The following is a 23,047-nucleotide window of genomic DNA, read 5'->3' on the forward strand; positions in this document are numbered from 1 at the left end:
TCTGGTTTTATCAAGGTCAGTAGAAAGAGAAAAGGCTGCTGCCTGCCTTTCCAAAGGATGAGGGGTGTTTAGGCAAAGGGTAGAGTCATCAGCAAATAGATAAAGAAGATTTTCCAGTCATAGAGGCTTTTATTGAGCAACTTTTGTTTAACGGTTGATGGTTGATGGATATTAGGAATATGATAGGGCCTAGAATATTGCTTTGTAGGACTCCAGCCTTGACAGGGAGAGGAGATGAGAGGATCCGATTGAGAGCCATGCAATTACTGTGAGACAAGAGGAATCAGTAAGCAATGTGTGGAGTTGGCCTTGGATGCCAGAGGCAGAGTTTTGAGGGCAATGCTGGATGCCAGATTGCATCAAATTCATGAGACATGTCAGCAGAGAGGGCCTCTCATCATTTCTGACAACGAGAGCCTCCATCCATTGTTGGGAGAGCAGAAGTTGCATGTCAAGAGTAGAGGGACCAGGTCTGAATCCAAACTGATGATCTGAGATGAGGACATTGGAAGAAAGGAAGGATTTGGTGTCAACTGTGATGATGGATTTTATGACCTTATAATATGTCTGTTGTTCAGATGATCTGTTTTTGCACCATGTTTTTGTAATACAGAGACTTTGGCTGTCTTCCAAGCAGATGAAATATGACCGAAAGCAAATGATAGGGTGAAAACATAAAAGGTCTGTTGAATCAATCAACAGACCTAATATCTTTATCCATGTTGAATCCAGTAAGAGCATGTGTAAGAGAAGCAGAGCAGGATTTTCAGACATGTTACTTGCATGAATGAAAGGTTTAAATGACTGGAGTCTAAAGATTTGAGTCCCACATCTTGTCGAGTCTTCAGTCTCCAGAGTCTCAAATTGAGTCTTGATCATCAAAACATGGGATTTGAGTTTGACTGGTGTCTAGAGTCTCTGACCTAAGTAATACCAGCCTGATAAGTGTCACTGGCTACCTTCAGAGAATTACAAAGTTTAAGATGCCTTGCTATTGAACCGAGACAACCAGTCCAGCCCATGCTATCTCTCTGCAGAATTGATCAAGTCTTTTCTCTTTGCAAGTTTTGTATTAACCAATTCATTAGCTCCGCTAATGAAGTCATTTTGGAAAACAACTGTCTCTGTCTCTCTGTCTCTCTGTCTCACTGTCTCTACGATGTTGGTATAAACTTGTGAAAATCCATGTGATTATTTCACACTAACTCTTTTGGATAACGGTCCATGGTAATGCCCTGGAGAGATCTCTTTCCATAAGTACTTGCACATCACTTGGGGATGCTTGCTCCTCCACTTGCAACCTCTTCTTAATGAGTTAATCACAACTCATGTAAAGTTCCACCTGCCAGTCATTGGTACACAGACCAGTGTAAAGAAACAATTACTTCCATATAAAGTAGCTTAGAAAGAAACTATAAAAACATCAACACAGCAAATTATCAGAATCAGTAACTTACATTAATTATGGAAGAGCAATTTTTATTAAATGAGTCAGGTAGAGCAACATGGCCAGAAGTCATGAGAGTTTATGGAAGCAAAGAAAGAGTAGTGTTGTGATTATCTAATGCATGCATTGTAGTTTTCCTATCACACTTGGATAACTTACAATTGGTGACCGACTTTATGGTGGTGGAAGTCTCATGACCTTGTGCAGGTTATCCGGGTGCCACAACAGTGTTTTTATGGGGAAATAGATGCAGTGGCGCCCCGTCTGCTCTCCAGGCGAGATTTCTGAGCTGCCAAAGGAAACATATCCACACCAGTGAAGGCAACACAACAAGGCTTTAGCCATTTCACCACTAAGCCACTCATCTTACATTACTCTATCGTTGCTGGCAGAGTACACGCGATCTTGGGCGATCTTGTTCCAAGCATACAACATGTTCTTCTGACACATTCCTTTATTTGGGTGGCGTATAGGCAATAGACCACTGCCTCGATCACTCCCCAAAATAAAAATACTGTAAACCGGCTTACGTATATGAAAAAAACAACAACATGCGGACTGTTTATGTGCATCTCCGATACATCGTGGTTATATAGCTCGGATAATTCCAATTGTACTCCCCTCCCCTCAATGGAAGGAAATGCCAAGTTGGGTGTAAAAAAGTTTTTTTTTTTTTCTTCAAAACTTAATGGAATCAAATGAAACTTGCACATGCACAACTTCAGGGTGCCCTCATTTCATTGATCCTTGAAAAAAATTCAAATTCCAGGTCAAATCTTGGAGAAGTAGATGAAACATACAACATACATGGATACAACATACTTTCCCTCCTTAATATCGGCGATGGACAATTGGGTATCCTTCATATAGAAAACAAAAATAAGACGAGATGCAAATTTAATGGCACCTAGCTGTAACTAATCGCAGTCGTTGCTCATCGCACAGAGAGATTCGAGCTCTTGCGGTTGTTCAATTATCTGTGACAGATTGCTAACACCATTGCCTTATACGTATACTTGTGCATTTATTAACCATGATGTTTTTCTTCTCCATGTAAAGAAGGTAGTTAGTGTTCTCTCAGAACATCTGTGCTAATTACTCTTTCTGTCTAATTAAGCATCAGACTCTGCACCTTGTGGACATAATCCGCAGACTGCAACATGTCAAAAAGTCCAGATGCTGCTTCACATCTTTTCTTCGAAGGTGTGTAATGAAATTTGGAGACTTTTGTGACAAATCTTTCATTAGTTACGAACTGGTGCATGATAATATAAATAATGCTGAAACTATTTTTGAATGATTCTTGAATATTTCTGGATGACACAAGTGATTAATGTTTTTTTTTTTTTTCCGGCCTTTGTTTTGCAGAAAATGCAGGGACCTCTACCATTGTGAGTTATTTAATTATATGCATTTACTCCTTTCAGAAATAACAACAAACCTATGAGTACATTGGATGGGGCTGACAGGATGGCCGAGAGGTACGAGAGGAACGCACACTCGCCTCGAAGCTGTCTTGTCAGGGTTTAAATCCTGACCCAGCAATGAACTGTCATCCCTGTGATTCACAGGCAGTGTGATTCATCAATGATGCACCATCCCTCAGATGGAAGCCAAACGGGCATCCTGACTGTCAGCAATCATTGGTGGATGTCAAAAATCCCACGGTGTCCTTCGCGAAGAGTAGGCGAGCTATCGCCGGTCCCATGAACAAATTAGGCATCTGAAGGCTGAAGTCTGAAATAAGTCTGAAGGCAACAAAATAAATAACATTGTACAAACCAATGGGAACTGTATAATAGCATTCATTCTCATCGACACCAGATCGTGGAAGGTGCCTCATGAGATGTATGTGACTGGATCAATATCAGAATTATGGAAGGCAGTGGAGGATAGAGAACATTATAAAATTGTTTAATTTATCACTCAGTGATGCTAAAATAGAGAGAAATGCAGGAATGAAAAAAAATGCCTGAAAACTGTCACCCACCTCAAATCATTGATACGTCATTACAACACGTTTGATATGTTAATAGTTGAAACGAGGTATCATAGTTATGATACAAAACCACATTGCTAGGTGAACTTAATGTGCATTGCAATTATGATAAAAGGGCAGAGTGAATGGACAAGGATATTTCATGGCACGGCTCAGTCAGTGGGTGTGTGGAATTTACCTGTTCTGGATCATGTGCAGAAACCTAAATGGTTGGCAGAAATATGTCAAGGTCAGGTGGCATTGTGTTGTTGTGTGTACAAAGGGATGGCAAAAGAAAGAAGCGGAAGATATTTTGATTTTCAGTTTTCCAGCTTAAAATTTTCACCAAGAGGAATGTGTCAGAGTCAATAATTTTACCGTTCTTTGTAAATCCTCACTAGTAAGCAAAGTGTGTCCTTCAATCCTTGTATTTCGAGATAGCTTCCATAATTTAAGGTTGATTATCCGGACGGATCCATTCTCCTCGTCATTGATTTTAAGCTAGGAAGCAGAAAACTGGAGGCTTCTTCCTTTTTTTCCATCGGTTTTGATGTCTGGCAACACAACGTCGCCCCAAACTTGACCTTTTCTGCCAACTGAACAGGTTTATATGCAAGATCCAACTGCCCGTAGTATGGTCAAAGGATCCAGAGCCTTCGTGAAAAAGGGGTAGGCCTAAGGAGACCAACCCTATCCACCCCCTCGCTCCTATATGGCTCACACATGCTCCTTCCCTCCCTTCCCCCTTTACTCATACTCCCTTTCAATCATTATTCCCTTCTCTCCACAACCCTCACACATGCTCTCACTCTTCCTTTGTTTTCCTATCTTTTCCCCTTCCCTTCCATTCATCAATTTCAATTCTCTGAGTTTAATTCCCTACCCCCTTGTGCATTGGAGATAATTACATGGCCCCATCCTTACAAAAAAATCATTTTCTCCCTTATTTGTAATTACTCTTTCCTCGACCAATCCCAATTCATGTCCGATATGTCCCTACCTTGGTTGTCAATAAATTTTGTGATTATTGAGTTGTGCCGTAAATCCGGAGTATTTTGCTATCATTGGCGTAATGGGCCAAATGGCCTCTCCCTGGGTGTGAATTAGTTTCATTTTCTTGCATATATTTGTGAACAAGCGGTACAGTTGTTGTTTCGTATGTAGCATGTGGCTGCTGGTTGCATCATTTTCTGGAACCGTGGCTGTGCCGCTGATGCAACACCCCTGTTACCAGTAAGCTGGAAGCAATTTTGCTGACCTCGAAAGGACAACAGACCGAGTCCCTCACCCCAACCTGGTGTTATTATTATTTCTATTATTATACACCAGACCTGGTGTTATTTCAATGTGGAAAAAAACAGGGGCTCAAACTCAAGATCCTAAGATGTTAACGCAGCCACTTTAGCCACGAAGCCAACATCAGGCTTAGTGGCACAATGACACGATGTTATTATGACATAGAATTATCTCATGTTCTTCTTGAATTTTGTGGAAGAAATGGTTGAAGAATTTTTAATGGAGAAGTCACCTTGTCACACATGGTGATCAATACAATTTGCATGTGCACTTAACAACTATGGCACATGTTCTGCAGCAGGGCACAATAAAATGAGCAGATAATATCATCATGGAGATACCAATGCTTGAGAATGTTAATTCATTGTTTTTGGGGTTGTTTTTTTTTTACCCTTCATGACCTTTACCTATTTTTCCCCCACTCGATAACCCTCCCTCAAAATCCCCATGTCACGCCTCCATTTTTTTTTTGGTAACCCCTTCCATCCCTCCCCCCTAACAACGTTTTGTCTTTTATTAAAAAAAAAAATTCACAATTCATTTCTCGTTTTTCAGAAGGAGTACAGCCTTCTTAGAGAAGGTTGAACTTCCACAACTACCGATGCTTTTGAATCACTACCAAGAACCCTGGCTCCTGGCAGTTTGCAGAAACCTTCGAAATATTCTACCAGGTAAATAATGATGCACCTAATCACAAGTGGGGTTGAGCAGGATATCCAACAGGTATGCACACACTCCTTTGAGTTGGCTCGCCTTACTTCGAATCTCGACCCAACTATAAAATGTCAACCTAGTGTTTCGCAGGACGGACGAGACAACATTGTGTGTCATGTGTACTGTCCTTCAGACAGACGTTAAGCCGAGGAACCCATCTACCGACACCGGTAACTGGTAGACGTTAAAGATACAACGGTATTTTGTGGATAGTAAACGTGTTCACGCTGGCACCCTGAACAAATTACAAATTGCTGACCCGAATAACTACTGGGAGGGCAAAGGCAAATCGCCCTGCATAACCATAACCAAAATACAGCTTTGGCAGCACCGAAACTCTGCAGCGAGTATACAGTGGTGCATTGATGATTGTGAAGAATCACAAGTGATCAACAAAAGGAAGGTAAAGGGATATGGTTACATGATTACCATGACAGAAAGAGGAGAGAAGGAGAGAAACATGAGAGTTTGGGGGAAGAGAAGAGAGAGAAAACAAAAAGAAAGGTTGGGAGGAGAAGGAAGTAAACGGAGCCAAGATGAGGCATAAAGCCTTTTTGTGATTCAGCACATATTTAGAATTGAATGATACAAGGTTTTGATATATTTTACAAATCGAATCCCAGAAAATAAATCACAAAAAATTGTTTAAAATATCAGCAGATAAAGGAACAAGAGAAGATATATATATATATATATATATATATATATATATATATATATATATATATATATATATATATATATATATATATATATATATATATATATATATATATATATATATACATACACATATATATATATATATATATATATATATATATATATATATATATATATATATATGTATATCAGGATATTGCACACCGGTATGTAAGTGACTGCATAATGCTGGAGAGGCTTCTTGGAAGATCCACATCACTTCTGCTGGCAAAGGCAAAAAGTGCCAATTGAGTGGATCCATCCATCCAGTGGGACCAAACTGTGTGCAGAGTGTCGGTGCTGCTTAAGCAGTCTCCATGGCGCGGGGGTACAATCCTGGATGGGTCGCCACTCTGACACGGTATACGAGCAAGCTGGCACTCATTTTGCCGACCTCGGAAGGATGACAGGCAGAGTCAACCCCACCTGGTATTAATTCAACAGCAGAGTGGGATTTGAACTCATGAGCACATCATCTAATCAATATTTACTACAGTATGAGTCACGATACATACTTGTACCAGGTCTGACAAAGAACACTTCAGCCGTTCTCAAGTTATCCTGGGAAAGAAAATCTATCACGGACTCTGACCTTTGAGGCCACCTTCTACCTTCTAATCAGTTCATCTTTGCAGATCAGGTCAGGTCAGGTGTGGGAGCATGTGCCAGAACAGCACGTCGCTGCATCCACTTTCCGCTGGTACTCCAGGGGCCTCCGTATGGCCATCCCCCAGGCAGATGCCAGGCCCATCCCCATCTCCTTGAGATGACGGTCAACCTGCTGCAACCACGAGGCACGTGGTCGGCCCACTGGCCTCTTCCACTCACGAGACTCCCCCACTGAGAGAATTTGGTGAGCAGGATCAGCGTCATGAAAACGAGCCACATGTCCATACAGCCGCAACTGACGCTCACGGACTATGCAGGTAACAAACCTCATCCGAGTCTCTCTCAGCAACCGCTCGTTGGACACAAAATCTGACCAGCGATAGCCAAGGATTCTCCGAAGAGACCTGGTACCAAAGGAATTAAGTCTCCATCTCAGATCCTTGGTCAGAGTCCAAGTCTTGCATCCATAGAGCAAGACTGGAAGTACGAAGGACCTGAAGACTCGGACTTTCGTCCTCCCGCACAGGTACTGGCAGCGCCACACCCCATGATCCAGTGAATCCATGACTCCCCAGGCCTGACCCAGACGTCTATTGACCTCTGACTCACAGCCAGCAGAGACATGAATATCACTGCAAAGGTAAGTGAATCTCTTCACGACCTCAACATCCTCACCACAAACAGACACAGACAGGACAGCAGCATCCAAGATGTCATCGAAAGCCTGGATCTTAGTTTTGACCCAAGAAACCCGTAATCCCAGTGGCTCCGAATCCTCATTCAGCACCTCGAGGGCCCCCAAAAGGATATCTAAAGTCTCTGCAAAGATGACTGCATCATCTGTAAAATCAAGGTCTGAGATCTTGATATTCCCAAACGATGCACTGCAGCTTGATCTCTCCGACATCCTCCCTAAAATCCAGTCCATACAAGTGCTGAAAAGTGTGGGGGCCAGTACACACCCCTGACGAACTCCAGTAACAACTGGAAATAAGTCAGAGATGGTACCACCACACTTCACAGCATTCTCAGTACCAGAGTAGAGTTCAGACATCAGATCGATCAGTTTTGGTGGCACCCTACGAAGACCAAGAATCCTCCAGAGGACATCCCGATTCACTGAATCGAACGCTTTACAGAGATCAACATAGGCTGCAAGCAGCCCCTGCCGAAACTCTCGTCTGCGTTCGGTGAGGACACAAAGAGCAAGGATACGGTCAATCGTTGACCTCTTTGGTGTAAAGCCTGACTGCTCTGGACGCTGGTGCTCAAGCAGATGGTGGCGAACCCTATCAATAATTATCAGAGCAAAGACCTTGCCCGGCACTGAGAGCAGCGTCACCCCTCGGTAGTTGTTGCTGCCTTGGCGATCACCCTTCCCTTTCCAGAGAGGAACAACAAGGCCCCTCTTCCAATCAGTTGGGATGATGCCTGTGTTCCAGCCAGAGCACAAAACTGCATGCAACGATACGAGTTACAGCATTTCCACCAGCCTTGAGAAGTTCAGCATGGATGCCACAGATCCCTAGAACTTTGCCCCATTTCAACCGGTTCACCGCAGCCCGTGTTTCCACAAGTGAAGGCAGACCACAGTTGATTCGTGGGTCAGCAACAGGGATTGTAACACCCTTGACGACCAACTCGACAGCTGGGGGATCAGCCTGGTACAACCGCTCAAAGTAACCGGCCCAGCGGGCCTTCACTTCAGACTCCTCTGTCAAGAGCCTACCACTCTCTGCTCTAACTGCAGTGCTCCGAGGGATGGGCTTGGATGAACACAATGCGCGAATTCCCCTGTAAGCGGGACGAGAATCACCTGTCCACAGGTGATGCTCTACCCCCTCACAGATTCCTCACACATAGGCCTCCTTGTCCACCCTCAGTGCAAGTACAGTTTTACGCCTCAGCTCCCTGAACAGCTCAGCTCTGCCATTCAGCCTGGCCCTGCGACTCTGGTCAATGGTATCCAGTGTCCCTTGAGAGACAAAATTCTTCTTTGCCGTGCGGTGAGTTCCAAGACATCCACCGGCAACATCAAGGACGGTGGTCTTGAAGGCACTCCACAACTCTTCAGGACCCCCCAAAGCAGCCAGACCCCCCAAGTGTCCACTCAGCCTGTTCGCAAACTCCTCAGCTACTCTTTCATCCCTGAGCTTGCCAACATCCAGCCTCGGCTGGGATGGTACCATTCTCCAGGATTTAAGGTGCAGCTTTAGAGTTGCTACAAAAAGCCTGTGGTCAGTATTGAGGAACTGAGCACTACGGTAGACCCTGCAGTTCTGGATCATCCTGCAGCGACCGTCAATGAGGACATGGTCAATCTCCTTTGCCGCACCGCCAGCGTTGGAATACCAAGTACAGCGATGAGCTTGTGGGTGCTGAAACCATGAACCAGCCACCCTAAGTCCATGACTTCTTGCAAAGTCAAGGAACTTAGTGCTATTCTGGTTCATAGTCCCTGACCCATGGGGACCAACACAGATCTCAAAACCATCCCTATCAGTTCCAGTCGATGCATTGAAATCCCCCAAGACCAGAAGTGTATCTCGTCTGGGGCACTGATCAACCACAGACTCGAGCGTGGCGTAGAATGCATCTTTCACGGTGAGATCACTCGCCTCAGTCGGAGCATAAACAGAGACCAGGGAAATGACACCTAAGGAGTGACGAATCCTTAATCTCATAATACGCTCGTTGACCGGTGTTACCTCAATTATCATTGGGGTCAGCTTATTGGACACAGCTACAGCAACTCCTTGAGTATGGTAACCATCAGAGCGACCAGACCAATAGTAGGTGTAACCACCCACCATTATCTCGCCGCAATCCAGTCTCCGAACCTCAGAGAGAGCTGCAATCCCGATGTCCAAACGCTTGAGCTCAGATGATAACAGAGACAGGTGATCATCCTCTCTTAGGGATAGGACATTCCAGGCACCCACCTGAAGGGACCACCTAAGGTTAACCCAAGGAGACCGCCGTCTGGTGGACGACACCTCAGCACCACTCTGACACACCCTCCCACAATCTGACCCAGGGATGTTACCCCGTGGTTTCCCTTCTATCATCAAAGATTGGGGGTCCCGAAGGCTTTGCCCCAATCCCGTCATCCGGTGAGCTGCCCTGCGAAGGGAAGCTGCACAGGAGGTACTCCAACGGAGTCGGTTTTCAGATTTTTTTGCGTTTTTGTGTTTTGCGGAATAAAGGTTTTTACGCTGGCCGGAGTACAAATCCTGCCACCAACCTCCTAATAAAAAAGTAACCCAACTGCAGGAGGACGTCCGCAGACACAGTTGGGCACTAGATATGGATGGCCGTTGGCTCACAAGGAGCTCCTCTGCCCTTTGATGGGCAGAGGACTGCAAATCCTCCGCCCTTTGCAGATGACAGTTAATATTGTCAGAAAAATGCTGTTTATTTATGGTTTGGTTACTTGTGACATTGCACTGAATTCAATGCAGGTAGTTTCATTCGAGATAGAATTCAGATAGAATTGCAATGCAGACACCCATAGATTTCCCAAAATGGAAAAGGAAAAATGAAATTCGTATATGTGTTCTGAATGTCGTTCAGGATGAATATTCACTGTGAAGGAAATGGATTGAAAAAAAACAAACAAAAACCCCACAAATACTTGTTTAACCTTGACAGAAGGATGCAAAGGCCAAGATAAAAGATTTAAAAGAGAGAAACGCAAGATTATGCATATTGTCTTTCTGAATTAAAAAAAAAAAATTTGTCTCCTGTTGTTTTTCAGACCCAGAACATATCACAGTTAGTACTTTGAAAGATAAAGGCTTGAAGGTGTCCGCCAACGTTTTCATCAATTTGGCAGATGAAGCAGGTGTGTATGTTCTGCTAATCTTTATATAATTCCCATTTTATCCTTGGCTGAAAGGGAGAAAGTGTGTTTGTGTGTTTGTTTTGAGATATTCGGTTGGTTATCCCAGCCTCTCCCACGAGGTGGACCATGAAAGTGGTGGAGGGAGGTGATCACAGAGGACAAGTGGTAGGACAAAGCAACAACATCAATGGCAAGGTGGCCTTCCACGTACCACACAGCATGAGAGTGAGAACTCAGTCGATAACAGCAACAGCAGCAAACAGATGACCAGCTATTAAACTATGTTCAGTGTCAAACCTGCAAACCTTCAGAAGAGAAAGTGACATGAAGAGACATAAGTGCCTTTGGAATGCCAAAAACCCACTGGCAAGCAGCAGCGTGCTGTTCAATGTCCAGTTTGTCAAAAATACTTGGCCAGCCAAGGGGGCTTTGTGGTGCACTGATGTTTCCAAATTCTAAGGGGCACCACGGTCCACCAACCATACTTATGACCATACAGAGGCAACATCACAACAGGACACTTAAGGTGGAACACAGCCCTCCAAGGTTTCAAAGTTTCCAACTCTGTCTACCTGTCTGCATGTGTGCATGTCTGTGTGTATGTATGTGAAAGTTGCTGTTGTTGGTCGTGATCTCCACACATGTGTTGGTTTCACGAGATGGAACAGAGACCGACCAGGTCTCAAAGTATCCGTGTGTGTGTGTGTGTGTGTGTGTGTGTGTGTGTGTGTGTGTGTGTGTGTGTGTGTCATGCTACTCCTCCTACAGTTGTGGGTTGATTACATCCAGACTTGCTGCATGGGATCAACATGAACCCCATTTGATGTGTAGGGGTGTTTTTATCTTTGCCGGTGGTCTTGGGGAGGTGGGGGGAGGGGGGGGCAGACGCAAATTCTCTGTGTAAATGTGTATCGTGTCGCGCTGCCTCCAGGTGTGTGTGTGTGTGTGTGTGTGTGTGTGTGTGTGTGTGTGTGTGTGTGTGTGTGTGTGTGTGTGTGTGTGTGTGTGTGTGTGTGTGTGTGTGTGTGTGTGTGTGTGTAATTCCTTCCGGAACGTTATTTTTCCTCGTAAAAATTGCAAGCCGCGCCTAAGCTACTAAGCCTAAGGGTTTTTTAATCGGATTTTCGAGGCAATCTCATTACTACCCTATAGATACTGTATAATCCGAGAACATAATTCAAAAATAATTTTCCGTTCGTTTGTCCGAACCGCTTAGGTGAATTTTGCATATTTTTCAACAGCTACCTTTTAAAATCTATAATTTAATCCTCATAAGTCCGACGACCGAATGATACCTCTCGTTTTGTAGATCTATACCTCCCCGAAGTCCATGTACCGATGAAAAAAATATTTACATTAACCGCCGCAAAAGCGAGTGAATCAGCGCATTTTATTTTATGTTCCCCAAGTATTCAAAGCTAATTTAGTCGCCAAAATACCCACTTTCCTTCGATTTTCACCCGGTTTTCAACGTTGGGATTTAGGCCACTGTTATCGACTGCGAAATATGAAAACAGAATTACAAAATATCTTTTCGTTCGTGCGAGCCGGTAGAGTGGAACCGCGTCATCCTGCACAAGCTCCACCATCTCAATCAGCATACCAGGCCGCGAAATCTTTTATTGGCTTATAACTCGATGGTGCAAAGTCACAAAAATTAAACACACACATCATCGTGCAGGTAATAATATCAGGCATCCGGCGATATAAGTTAGAAAGGTGAAATAAACTATTTTGGTCGCTAAAGGGGCCCCGAGCCGTTGCGGCCTAACACTATCCGAGGCATGGTGCTGCGGGCCATGAAGCCGCGATTTCTTTGGACACTCATAAAATGATGATACAAAGTCCGAAAACGTCCCAACATACCTCAAAATGTCCACGTCACGTTCCCTGTTAGTGGGTGAACAATCCAACGCTTGGCGAATTCTGCTTCGCAATGATAGGAAGAGCCGACATCGAAGAATCAAAAAGCGACGTCGCTATGGACGCTTGGCCGGTGGGAGACCATGGCTTGGGTAGCACGGATTCTCAATGTTGAATTGTTAACCTATCATCTTTAATAGAACTATAATAGACCAACTATAATAGACCAATAAAACTTTAATAGAGATTAAAAAATTTATTCTTGTATTTCAGGAGCATCTCGGCCTGTTTGTACTGGAGCAGCTCGTTTTGTGTTACGTAACTTACGTTCAATGAAAAAAGTGGGGGGGGGGATCGATATGTTGTCCGCCCCCCTTGAAAAAAGTGGGGGGGACATGTCCCCCCCGTCCCCCACCAATCGACGCCCATATGTGTATGTGTATGTGTATGTGTGTGTGTATGTGTATATGTGTGTGTATGTGTGTATGTGTGTATGTGTGTGTGTGTGTGTGTGTGTGTGTGTGTGTGTGTGTATGTGTGTGTGTATCTGTGTGTGTATGTGTGTATATGTGTGTGTGTGTATGTGTGTGTGTGTGTGTGTATGTGTGTGTATGTGTGTAAGTGTATGCATGTGTGTATATGTGTTGGTGTATGTGTTTGTATATGTGTGTGTGTGTGAATGTGTGAGTATGTGTGTATGTGTTTGTGTATGTGTTTGTGTGAGTATGTGCGTATGTGTTTGTGTGTGTGTATGTGTGAGTATGTGTGTATATGTGTTTGTGTATGTGTTTGTATATGTGTGTGTGTGTGTATGTGTTTGTATATCTGTGTATGTGTGAGTATGTGTGTAAGTGTGTGCATGTGTGTATATGTGTGTGTGTGTATGTGTGTATGTGTGTGTGTGTGTGTGTGTGTGTGTGTGTGTATGTGTATGTGTATGTGTGTATGTGTGTATGTGTGTGTATGTGTGTGTAAGTGTATGTATGTGTGTACATGTGTTTGCGTATGTGTTTGTATATGTGTGTGTATGTGTATGTATGTGTATGTGTGTGTGCGTGTGTTTTTCCCTATGACGATCAACTTTAATATAGTGCCCTCATGTATGACATAGTTATCTTATTTAACCACAAATTGATTTTATATTTTTATTGTGGACCATGTCATGTTAGCCACATTCATTCCTGAAGTTGTTTTTGTCCACACCCAAACTACTCCTCTAATCTATATCGTTCATTCTAAGGTTTTTTTTTTTTAATTAAATGAATGTATGAAGCTTTGCACAGCAATGAAATAGGATTATGGTTTTGCATTTAAAGTACATATGCGAAACTATATTTTTAAAAACCGTTTTTATTCTATAATGAGGTCACCCTGTGTGGCTTGTTGCATGAAAGGGGTTGCCTCAACAAACACCCTGGCGAGACCCTGCATTGTTTAATGCTCTGTCTTGTTCCCTTTGTTTTGTGGCTTTATCGTGTCCACGAATTAATCTGCATCTTAATTTAATTATATTCACTTGGCTGAACAAGCGAAGACGACACAGATTTCGGGATGAGCCAACTCACTTGGATGCATTCATTTCTTACAAGAGGCTGAAAGTATAGCTTGTAATAGTGAGTACACTTGCCTTTGAGTTATCTATTCAAGGTTCAGTTCTGACCCAACAACAAACTTGTCCTGTTGCTTCGCGCACAGGGCATTACATCCAAGTCTGTGGCAACCTTTCAAGAACATTTTCTACCCACTCTCCCATCTGCTGGCATATATTATTTATTTGTGGAAAGAACTGAGATTTTTTTTCTAATTATTAATTATTTCATAATCTTCGAGGACCATTGCATCGCACCAACATACTTGCACCCTACTGATGATGCAACCAGCTGAGTAATTTCAAAATGAAATCAGAAATGCATTCGTTAAATAGATATTCTCAAACTATTACTATTCAACTCATGCAGTGAAACGAAAAAAATCTCATTTGTGCTTGAACTATGGTCCTTTTTCTGCCTACGTGAGCTTTCTTTTATCCATTTTGCACAAACCTTTTGAACATGAGGTATGTCTTTCAGTTCCTGCATAATTTAAAATCCTGCATATTCAAGAAGGAAGGACAAGGATGACCATTATGCCTCATTAGGTCAAAATTCGATCTGTAAAAGCTGTGCATCTTGGTTGGAAGCTCCAAGAGACATAGTGGATCACAAAACGAAAAAAATTGTACTTCATAATACTGAGATTTCACCGACCACAGGAGGCAGCACAATATTGTTATTCTTGTTAAAGATGTTATCCAAGGTCTTCAATTGAGATTGTTGCTAATAAAGACAATTTTGTGCACGCATGCAGTAGAAGTTAAAGAGTTGTGGGCCACCTTCCGCAAAGTAGTCTCCATTGCTATATCGTTGCAGAGATTTCAATAATAACAAGAAAAATAGCAATACGAGATTGCAGACCCTTGCCAGGACTTCTTTTGAGTGGTGTATTTTTTTAGATGTTTGAGGGTAAATCCAATACGGCTGCCAAACCATGTGACCAATGATATCATATGCGTGAACCTTTTGTTCCTCATGGACAGGCGGTGATACGTGTAAAGTTTCACCTCAAACTGTTTAGCCACTTCAGAGAAGATGATTTTTGAAGGTTTAAAAAAAAACAATAAAAAAAATATGGCTGCTGAATCACGTGAGGTGAAACTTTACACTTTACACGTATGACATCATTAATTTTTTTCTGTGGACCAATTTATCCCCAGATGCCTCTCAAAAATTTTGATATTGATCAGATGTGGCGTTCTACATATGCAATTATGATGCCATAACGAGGGCACCTATGACATCATAAAAAAAATCAGTCATTCCCCATGAGGAGTACTTGCTATGTGCCAAGATTCAATTTTTTCCTTGGTACGGTTTCAGAGATATAGATCCAAAGTTTTTCCGTCTTTCCAATATGGCTGCCACACCACGTGACCTATGACATCACAATTATCATTTAAACATTCTACATGAGTAGTCACACCAATAGTGACAATTTTGTCTCAATCTCACAAGCAGTTGCAGAGAAAAACACAAAAGTTCTGTGCGGCCAAACAAACAGACAGACAGACAGACAGACAAACAAATGGACCCAAATGCAATACCCTCTCCTTCGGTGAGGGTAATAATAATAATAATAATAATAATAATAATAATAATAATAATAACTCGAAGCGTGCTTTTTAACTGTGAGCAGTTATCGCCGGGTACCATGAAGGCCCGATTTGATACAACCTCGCTTAGATTGGACATCTGACTCATAACATCCTCTTTATCCAGAGAAAACATTATTTAATTTTTTACTTCACACTAATACAGCCACCAATTTGTGTGACCGATCAATTATTCATAATCACCTGCCTCCTCCCACCCCACCCTTTTCTCCTCCCACCCTCGTCCCTCCAGAATCATACCCCACCCCTTCCTCCTCCCACATGAGTCCCTCTGACCACCCACCCCACCCCATTCCCATCCCACCAGACTCCCACCCCACCCCTTCCCCTGCACTCTCCAACCCCATCCCTTACCCTGCCTCCTCCCACCCCAGTCCCTCTGGACACGGCCCCCATCCCTTCCCCCTCTCATCCCAGTCCCTCCGGACTCCCACACCACTCCTTCCCCTTCCCCGTCCCACCCCAACCCTTCCCCTTCCCACCTCTTCCCCTCCCTCCGTTAGTTATGAAGTATAATAGCTTGTGTTCAGTTTCATGTTTTTTGTAGAGAGGTCGCCAAGTGGTTTAAGCACTCAAGCAAGCACATACCTTCATTGGGTGGTGTATATTAGACCAATGCCACGATCATTGCAAACAAAACATACATTGCCTCGTTTGAGTTGAAATCAAATTATACCTTTATTTCCTCAAAACGGTAGCTTTATTTTCTGATAGAAGACACATTGTTCAGTCTTCAAAAGTACATGAGGTCTCTAAACAAACAGCTGTGTGAAGCAAAAAATAAGGCCGCAATTTCTGGGCGGCTGGAGGGAAAGGTGTGCCCGAGCTAAAAGGCAGTGCTTGTGACGTTTGCGGAGAGGAGAGAAGGAGTGGCCTGCAGAATGGGCGGCGCTTATGACCCACCCACCCACAGACATAAACAGCTCTACACAGTATATAAGATATGATTTATTGGGTATGATAAAATAATTATTTCTCTAAAGCTGAATAACCAATCAATACTGGACTTTGCAGTGATGATCCACTACCCTTGCTGTATATATTTTATTTAACAATGACGCATCAGTGATGTGGCTTGGCAGCCACATTCGTTTAATATAAAGGTTAAATATTAAAAAATCATATTTTAGAAACGGCAGTAGCAATGAATTAAAAACATTGTAGTTATGATCCACTACCCTCGCTCCATGTAATGTAATGTGTTTCACATAGATGCGTAAAGCGGATTCGGGGAAATCGTTTTTAAAAGTTTGGGTTTTCCAACACACATGGCTGTCAAATCACCTGACCTATGGCATTGAAAATCTGTATTCTGTCCACGATTGGGTGGAGGATCATGTGTGTGAAGTTTCGATTTGATCGGATAAGGTTCGGTTTTCTATCCAATATGGCTGCCACTCCATGTGTCCCATTTGATGATGTTTGATAAATTTTGCTTTGATCGGAGAAGCGGTTCCAGAGAAAACATTATTGAATATTTTTTCAATCCAATATGGCCACTGAACCACATGACCTATCAATTATTCTTTATCACTCTGGTATCCTCAAGTCATGGGGAACATGTCTGTGAAGTTTCCCTCTTAATCTGTCCAGCTGTTCTGGAGAAGATTTTTGAAGGTTTTAAGGTAAATCCAAGATGGCTGCAAGATCAAGTGACTTCTGACGTTATCGTTGTCAAAATTTATTCAGTTGACTAGTTGATAATTTGTGTGTTGTTTCCCTTCGATCTGAAAAGCGGTCTGGAGAAGATTTTTTTTTTCCTTAAAAAACAAAATCAACAATATGGCTGCCAAACCACATGATGGATGACATCATAAGTTTATTAATTCTACACTGCTCCTTCTAAATTTCATATCCAGGCGATGCATGACAACATAACCAGGCGCTGAAGAAAGGGAGTACTCATTTTTCACTCTGTTTGTTTTCTTGTTTGTTTGTTTGTTTGTCCGAGCAATATCTCAGCCATCCTTTGAGCTAGGAAGCTGGAATTTGGGGACAAAAGTGAAGATATGCTTTGTCAAATACTGTACGTTTGATTTTTTGATTAATCAATTAATTGATAAATTACTTATTTATTTTATTTCTTATCCTGGCAATATCTCAGGCACCCTTTGAGCAAGGAAGCTGATATTTGGACATGACAGTGACCAAATGATTTGGCTATAATGGGTATTTTTGATTTATCATTTGAACATACCTCAAAAGTACACTGCTCCCTCCCAATTCTGTCTCCACGTGCTGCATGGTGGCAATCAGTGTGACCACTCCTCATTTTCATAAATGCCAAGGTGAGCCAATGAAAAAAGCCAAGAATTCACAAGGTTTTGGAAAAGCGATGATAATAGAAAACCTATACACCAAGAAAACCTCTAGAAAACCAAGACGCCAAGGTGAACAATGAATAGCCAAGATCTTGTGAAAAAAGCCAAGGAGTGATCACACTGGCGGTAATGTTGTGGGCTGGAGAATTTATTTATTTATTTGGCATGGGGGTGGTGTAGTTTGAATGTCCCGCTACTTGTTTCATTTCTATTTGGTCATATATTATATGTATGAAGTTTCAGATTTTTAGGACAAGGATGTCAAGAAAATCAATTTTGGTTGCTCTACCACTTCACCTATGATGTCATCATTACAAAGACCTTATTCCCCATTGGCAGTTGAATGTGATGTGCTATGTTTCAAATATTTTCAATAAGTGGTTTCAGAGATATAATTTTAATTTTTTTTGTTTAATCCAAGATGGCTGTCAGACCACATGACTTATGATGTCATAATTATCATAAAATATTCTCCATGTTCCACTACTGTGACATCCTTTGTTGGACTCCAACCCTGAAAATTTTGTGTGAATCAGACAAGCGGTTGCTGAAAAAATTTTTTTTGAGAAAAACAATCAAGCAAAAAAAAAAAAAAAAGCCAAAAGGGGGAAAAAAGCCAAAAAGCCCCAAAAATGGCAAAAAGCCAAAAAAAAGGGATGAAGAATAACAATAAAAAGAAACAGAACAGAAAAATAGGGTACCACAGCCTGGAAGGATAATGGTACCCTCATAATAACAATTATAATCTATATATAATGTAGCAAGTGTTTGTATGTATGGATGTCTACCCTATGGCCATTGGTTGGACAGCTGGCCTGACGCCACCCACAATTATAACCTGAAAATAAATATCATACATCTGCCATTTTGGTAAGCCAAACAGACCTTATTAAACCTAACGGAAGTGCCATATTTAGTCATCATTCTTTTCTTCTATGTTTTCTGTTCATTGTAAATCAACATAAGCAATTGTTTGAAGGATCATCAAATGTTGGAAGGTTGTAACCGATATGTGTCATGGGCCTTGTGAAGGTGACAGTGCGTATAGGCCTCAGTCTTCAGGCCTTATGCTTTAGACCTCTGGTGTCAGCCAATGGGCCAGTGCAATTGGAATTATCCATATAAACACAATGTATTACATGTGCACAGAAGCAGCACGCATGTTTTTGCTCCATGTGCGTACCGCACCCCCCCCACCCCTCTCCCCCTTCAGGCAAAAATGTTACAGTTAGAACTATAGTATATGAGAGTAGCACTCTCATAAACTATAGTTAGTAACAGGACCTACTACAGTAATCTGCAGAGAATTACTACAGGAAAGGAATGCTATTTTTGCCTGGGCCAGGTTATTTTTATTTTCAGGAGTGATTGAGGCAGCTGTTTGTTGCCCATACACCATTCAAAATAAGAAATGTCAGAAGAACGTGTGCATGCTTGGAATAAGATCCCCCATAGGGCGAGTACTCCGCTCGTAATAATGAGTTCCCTTACAAGAAACTGCAGGAGGAGGCCATTAGGCCCATCAAGCTTGTGCAATGGTTACCATTATATCGTTGTTTGTCCATGCTCTATCATCTTTTAAATTGTGGATGTCAAGCAAGGAAGTATCAAGCATCATTGTAAAATCTTTCATATGACTGGTCAGGGTTCAAATCACCGACTGCTCAGAGCCGGAGCGGACACTCTAACGATGATGTCACCAAGTGTTGTATAAACTGTGCCCTCTCTTTTTATCAAGGAAAGAGACGGTGATGTTTCCTTTAAAATGGCCAAATAGTCATCCTCCACATATTGCCACAATTACATAGCTATCGGGAAGAAAATTGAATAAAATGCGGTTTGTGTTTCACAATACGAGCTGAATGATAATATTTTGAGAATACTTATCTGTTGATCATTTACCATGGATATTCAATTGATGATAAATGGGAAGAGCTTACAAATTGTCGTTCCAGCTTGACATTTACCAGATGCATGCAGAATCATCTGAGTGATGGTGGAAGCACATATTAGTGTTGTGCTGGGAGAATATGCCATCATGTATCTAAATAAGGAAAGGTAACATGAACACCCTGGTTTACATCATACAGGCATAACTTCACATCATAATATATGCCATCCTTCAGAGGAGATATTGAGCCAGTTGTTCCATCCCTTAGCATTTGCTTATAGCTATTAAAGACTCCACAGTACATTTTCAAAATACTAATCCATCATCTGACAGTACCTTGGTTAAATTCCATCTTTCTGTGATGCCAACAACTGCAGAGGAAATGTCATGAAGGCAAAATGTCAGGGTGATGCTCCGAAAATCTGCAGTCAGACGACAGACAAGACATGACCTGACATACTCTTAGCATTGTGGTGTGTGTTTTTCCATACCAACAACAAGAACATCTGAATCAAACGACTACTAAAAGCTGTATTTTATACATTTTGTACAAATTGTGCAACAATTGAAGTGGTGCTTGTACAACATTCCACAATACTGTCATGGTTTTCATCGATGATGTTTCTTAACTTGCATTCTGAGTTTTGTCAGGAACTACTTATTTTAGAAAGAAGCAATTTCAACATTCTAAACTTCATTGTAGTTACATCACTAAATGTCCTTGGTTCTGCATTTTGTAATAAATTGACCATTCTTCACTTCTGCTTTCTCTACTTTTTCCAGGCACCTCATTGGAAACATGTTTGGCAGACCAGAGCTTCTCTGTCGGTTTGCATTATTGGGAAGTAGAAATCAGAAAACATGGTTGGGCAGTGGGTATAAGTACAGGCTCAGGCTACTTGGAAAATAAGTCTGTGTATGCTGTGGGTCAGTATCCTGGCTCTTGTGGCCTTGTTTGTGAACCGAGTGGACAATTGGGTGCATGGTTGGCTGGAGACGCCCTCCCACTTACATTCGGAGCCTTCACTGTGCTTGGTCTGTGGATTGACTGCTCGTGTGGCAGTCTAAGCATACATAATAGTTCCACTGGAGAACACCTGCACACATTCAACATTGAGAACTTGGGGGCACAATTCCGTCCAGCATTCAGTCTGTACAATCAATCTTCCAAAGGCAATCGGGCATCAATATATCTCAGGGAGATACAGCATTAATGAAGCAAAGCTTGCTCATGACTATGTATGATAAGAATGTCGTTTGAGAGTTAAGAGTCCATAGACTCTTTACATCGCATTTTGATGAAATTTATCTTTCCTTGCTGTCATACTTCGATGTATTTGAATTGTAGTGCATGTATACCACTGTATGTGCACAGTGTTCAAGGTCAACAAATAAATAAAAAGTTGGCATAACATAAATAAATAAAGAGTTGACATTTTCAAATTCTCATGTGTTCTCATGTCCTGCTTCATTATTTGGCTCTCTAGTCCATATTATCTATTCATGTGGTAGTAGCAGTCTGCTTTGATTCAGTGGAGTAGTTCAAAACAACATTTGTAGCACATTGAGATAAGAATCTGCATTAGTTCTGCTCCCAGCGGAATAAAGCATAAATGTTTTCTGAATAATTTATTTCACATCACAGTTTTATCCCTGCTTGACATATAGTTTATTCACCTGGATACAGATGTGGCAGTTATTATGACAAACGGATTCAAAGAGAGACAGTGTTTTTTTCCCCGCAGATGAGTAAAGTAACACAAGGTGTCCACAAATTACCATTCCAAATTCAAACCATAATAATTAAAAATATGAAATGGCATACAGCCATGTGGTTTGCTGAATGTGAAAGAAAAATTTGCGTTGTTTTATGCTCAAGATCATGATCTGAATCCAAATGGACTTATGGGGACTACGCTCAAACAACTCATAATGTGTTTAACACCCTCACCACTTGTGATTGGTGAACCTGCCCCCCTTCTTCTGCAGTATGCTATCAGTCTCCATATACTTTTTGTTCCACTCACAAATCGTTTTTCTCAATGGTGACTGCCTTCCACAGGTCATCCTGAAGCTTTGTCCAACATGTGTGGGTGGCTTGGTATCTTTGACTATAAACCAGCAACATACTGCGCTATTTCTCGTGCCGACGCCATTTGCAGGGAATGTGACGTCACGTGTCACAGGAAACGAAAAAGAAGTAAATAAAACTGAGAAGTTTTCTTTCACTTGCAAAAAACCGCATTGTTGTATTGTATTTCTTAATTATTTTTTTATTACGGTTTGAATTTTTAATGATAAGATATGGACATCTTGAACATCGAAGTGTAGGCACTCCAATATTCCAGGAAGAATTTTCAATCAACCTCACAAATTTTTCTCTCACTACCTACTTATGCATTCAGCACATGAAGATACCATCCTACTGAACTTGAAACAAATTCCAGATGTCATCTATCTATAATTCCAGCAATGTGTGTGTGTGTGTGCGTGTGTGTGTGTGTGTGTGTGTGTGTGTGTGTGTGTGTGTGTGTGTGTGTGTGTGTGTGTGTGTGTGTGACCGCTCTTTCAAGACAACCACTGGTCCGATCTAATTGAAACTTGCCAGGTATATTGCTGGGGACCTGAGGATGTGTGTTTTCAAGGTTTGATATTAATCGGACAAGTGCTTGCCAAGTTATGGGCATTTATTTACCAACCAATGAAATGACATGTTGCTGCGGCCATTTATTTACCAACCAATGACATGACACATTGCTGCGTAGGTATGGCTGCATAGGCCGGTGCGCGGCCGGCCGACGATGATGTCACGGGCCATGCTGGTTCTCTGGCAGCGAATGTCTTGGCAAGAAAAGACAGGGAGGTGAACTTGATTTTAATTAACTCTGTGTGTGGAAGTGTGGTTGTTGTGAGAACGTGAGAGCGAAGGAACGGCCTGTGTGGTTGTCGTTTCTGGCTGGCGGTTTGAAATTTTTAATTTTTTTTTTGCACGTACATGCACGTGAGAATGAAGGAACGGCCTGTGTGGTTGTTGCTTCTGGCACGTGGTTTGAAAGTTTTTTTTTTTTAAGTTTGCACGTACGGCCACGCACGTATGGGCACACACCTATGGGCATGCACGAATAAAGAGAAACAGGATACATGACAGGAGGACCCCAGCCCAACACCGACAGA

The 23,047-nt window shown here is 42.1% G+C and overlaps 1 protein-coding gene across 8 annotated transcripts in view; it reads left to right on the plus strand.

Moving 5' to 3' along the window:
* LOC147027160 (E3 ubiquitin-protein ligase TRIM17-like) overlaps positions 1–21,322 on the plus strand; it is a 78,061-nt gene extending 56,739 nt beyond the window's left edge. For all 8 annotated transcript variants that reach the window (XM_085883351.1, XM_085883356.1, XM_085883349.1 and 5 more), the window contains 4 exons: positions 2,816–2,838; positions 5,277–5,392; positions 10,504–10,590; positions 20,657–21,322. In XM_085883351.1, coding sequence (XP_085739477.1) covers positions 2,816–2,838; positions 5,277–5,392; positions 10,504–10,590; positions 20,657–21,087 — 657 coding nt within the window. In that variant the 3' untranslated portion in view covers positions 21,088–21,322. The remainder of the gene's footprint in view (positions 1–2,815; positions 2,839–5,276; positions 5,393–10,503; positions 10,591–20,656) is intronic.
* The last annotated feature ends 1,725 nt before the right edge of the window (positions 21,323–23,047 follow it).

This window comes from Eptatretus burgeri, chromosome 5 (assembly GCF_056783735.1).
Source record: "Eptatretus burgeri isolate ZD-2024b chromosome 5, Ebu_testis_v1, whole genome shotgun sequence".
NCBI lineage: Eukaryota > Metazoa > Chordata > Myxini > Myxiniformes > Myxinidae > Eptatretus > Eptatretus burgeri.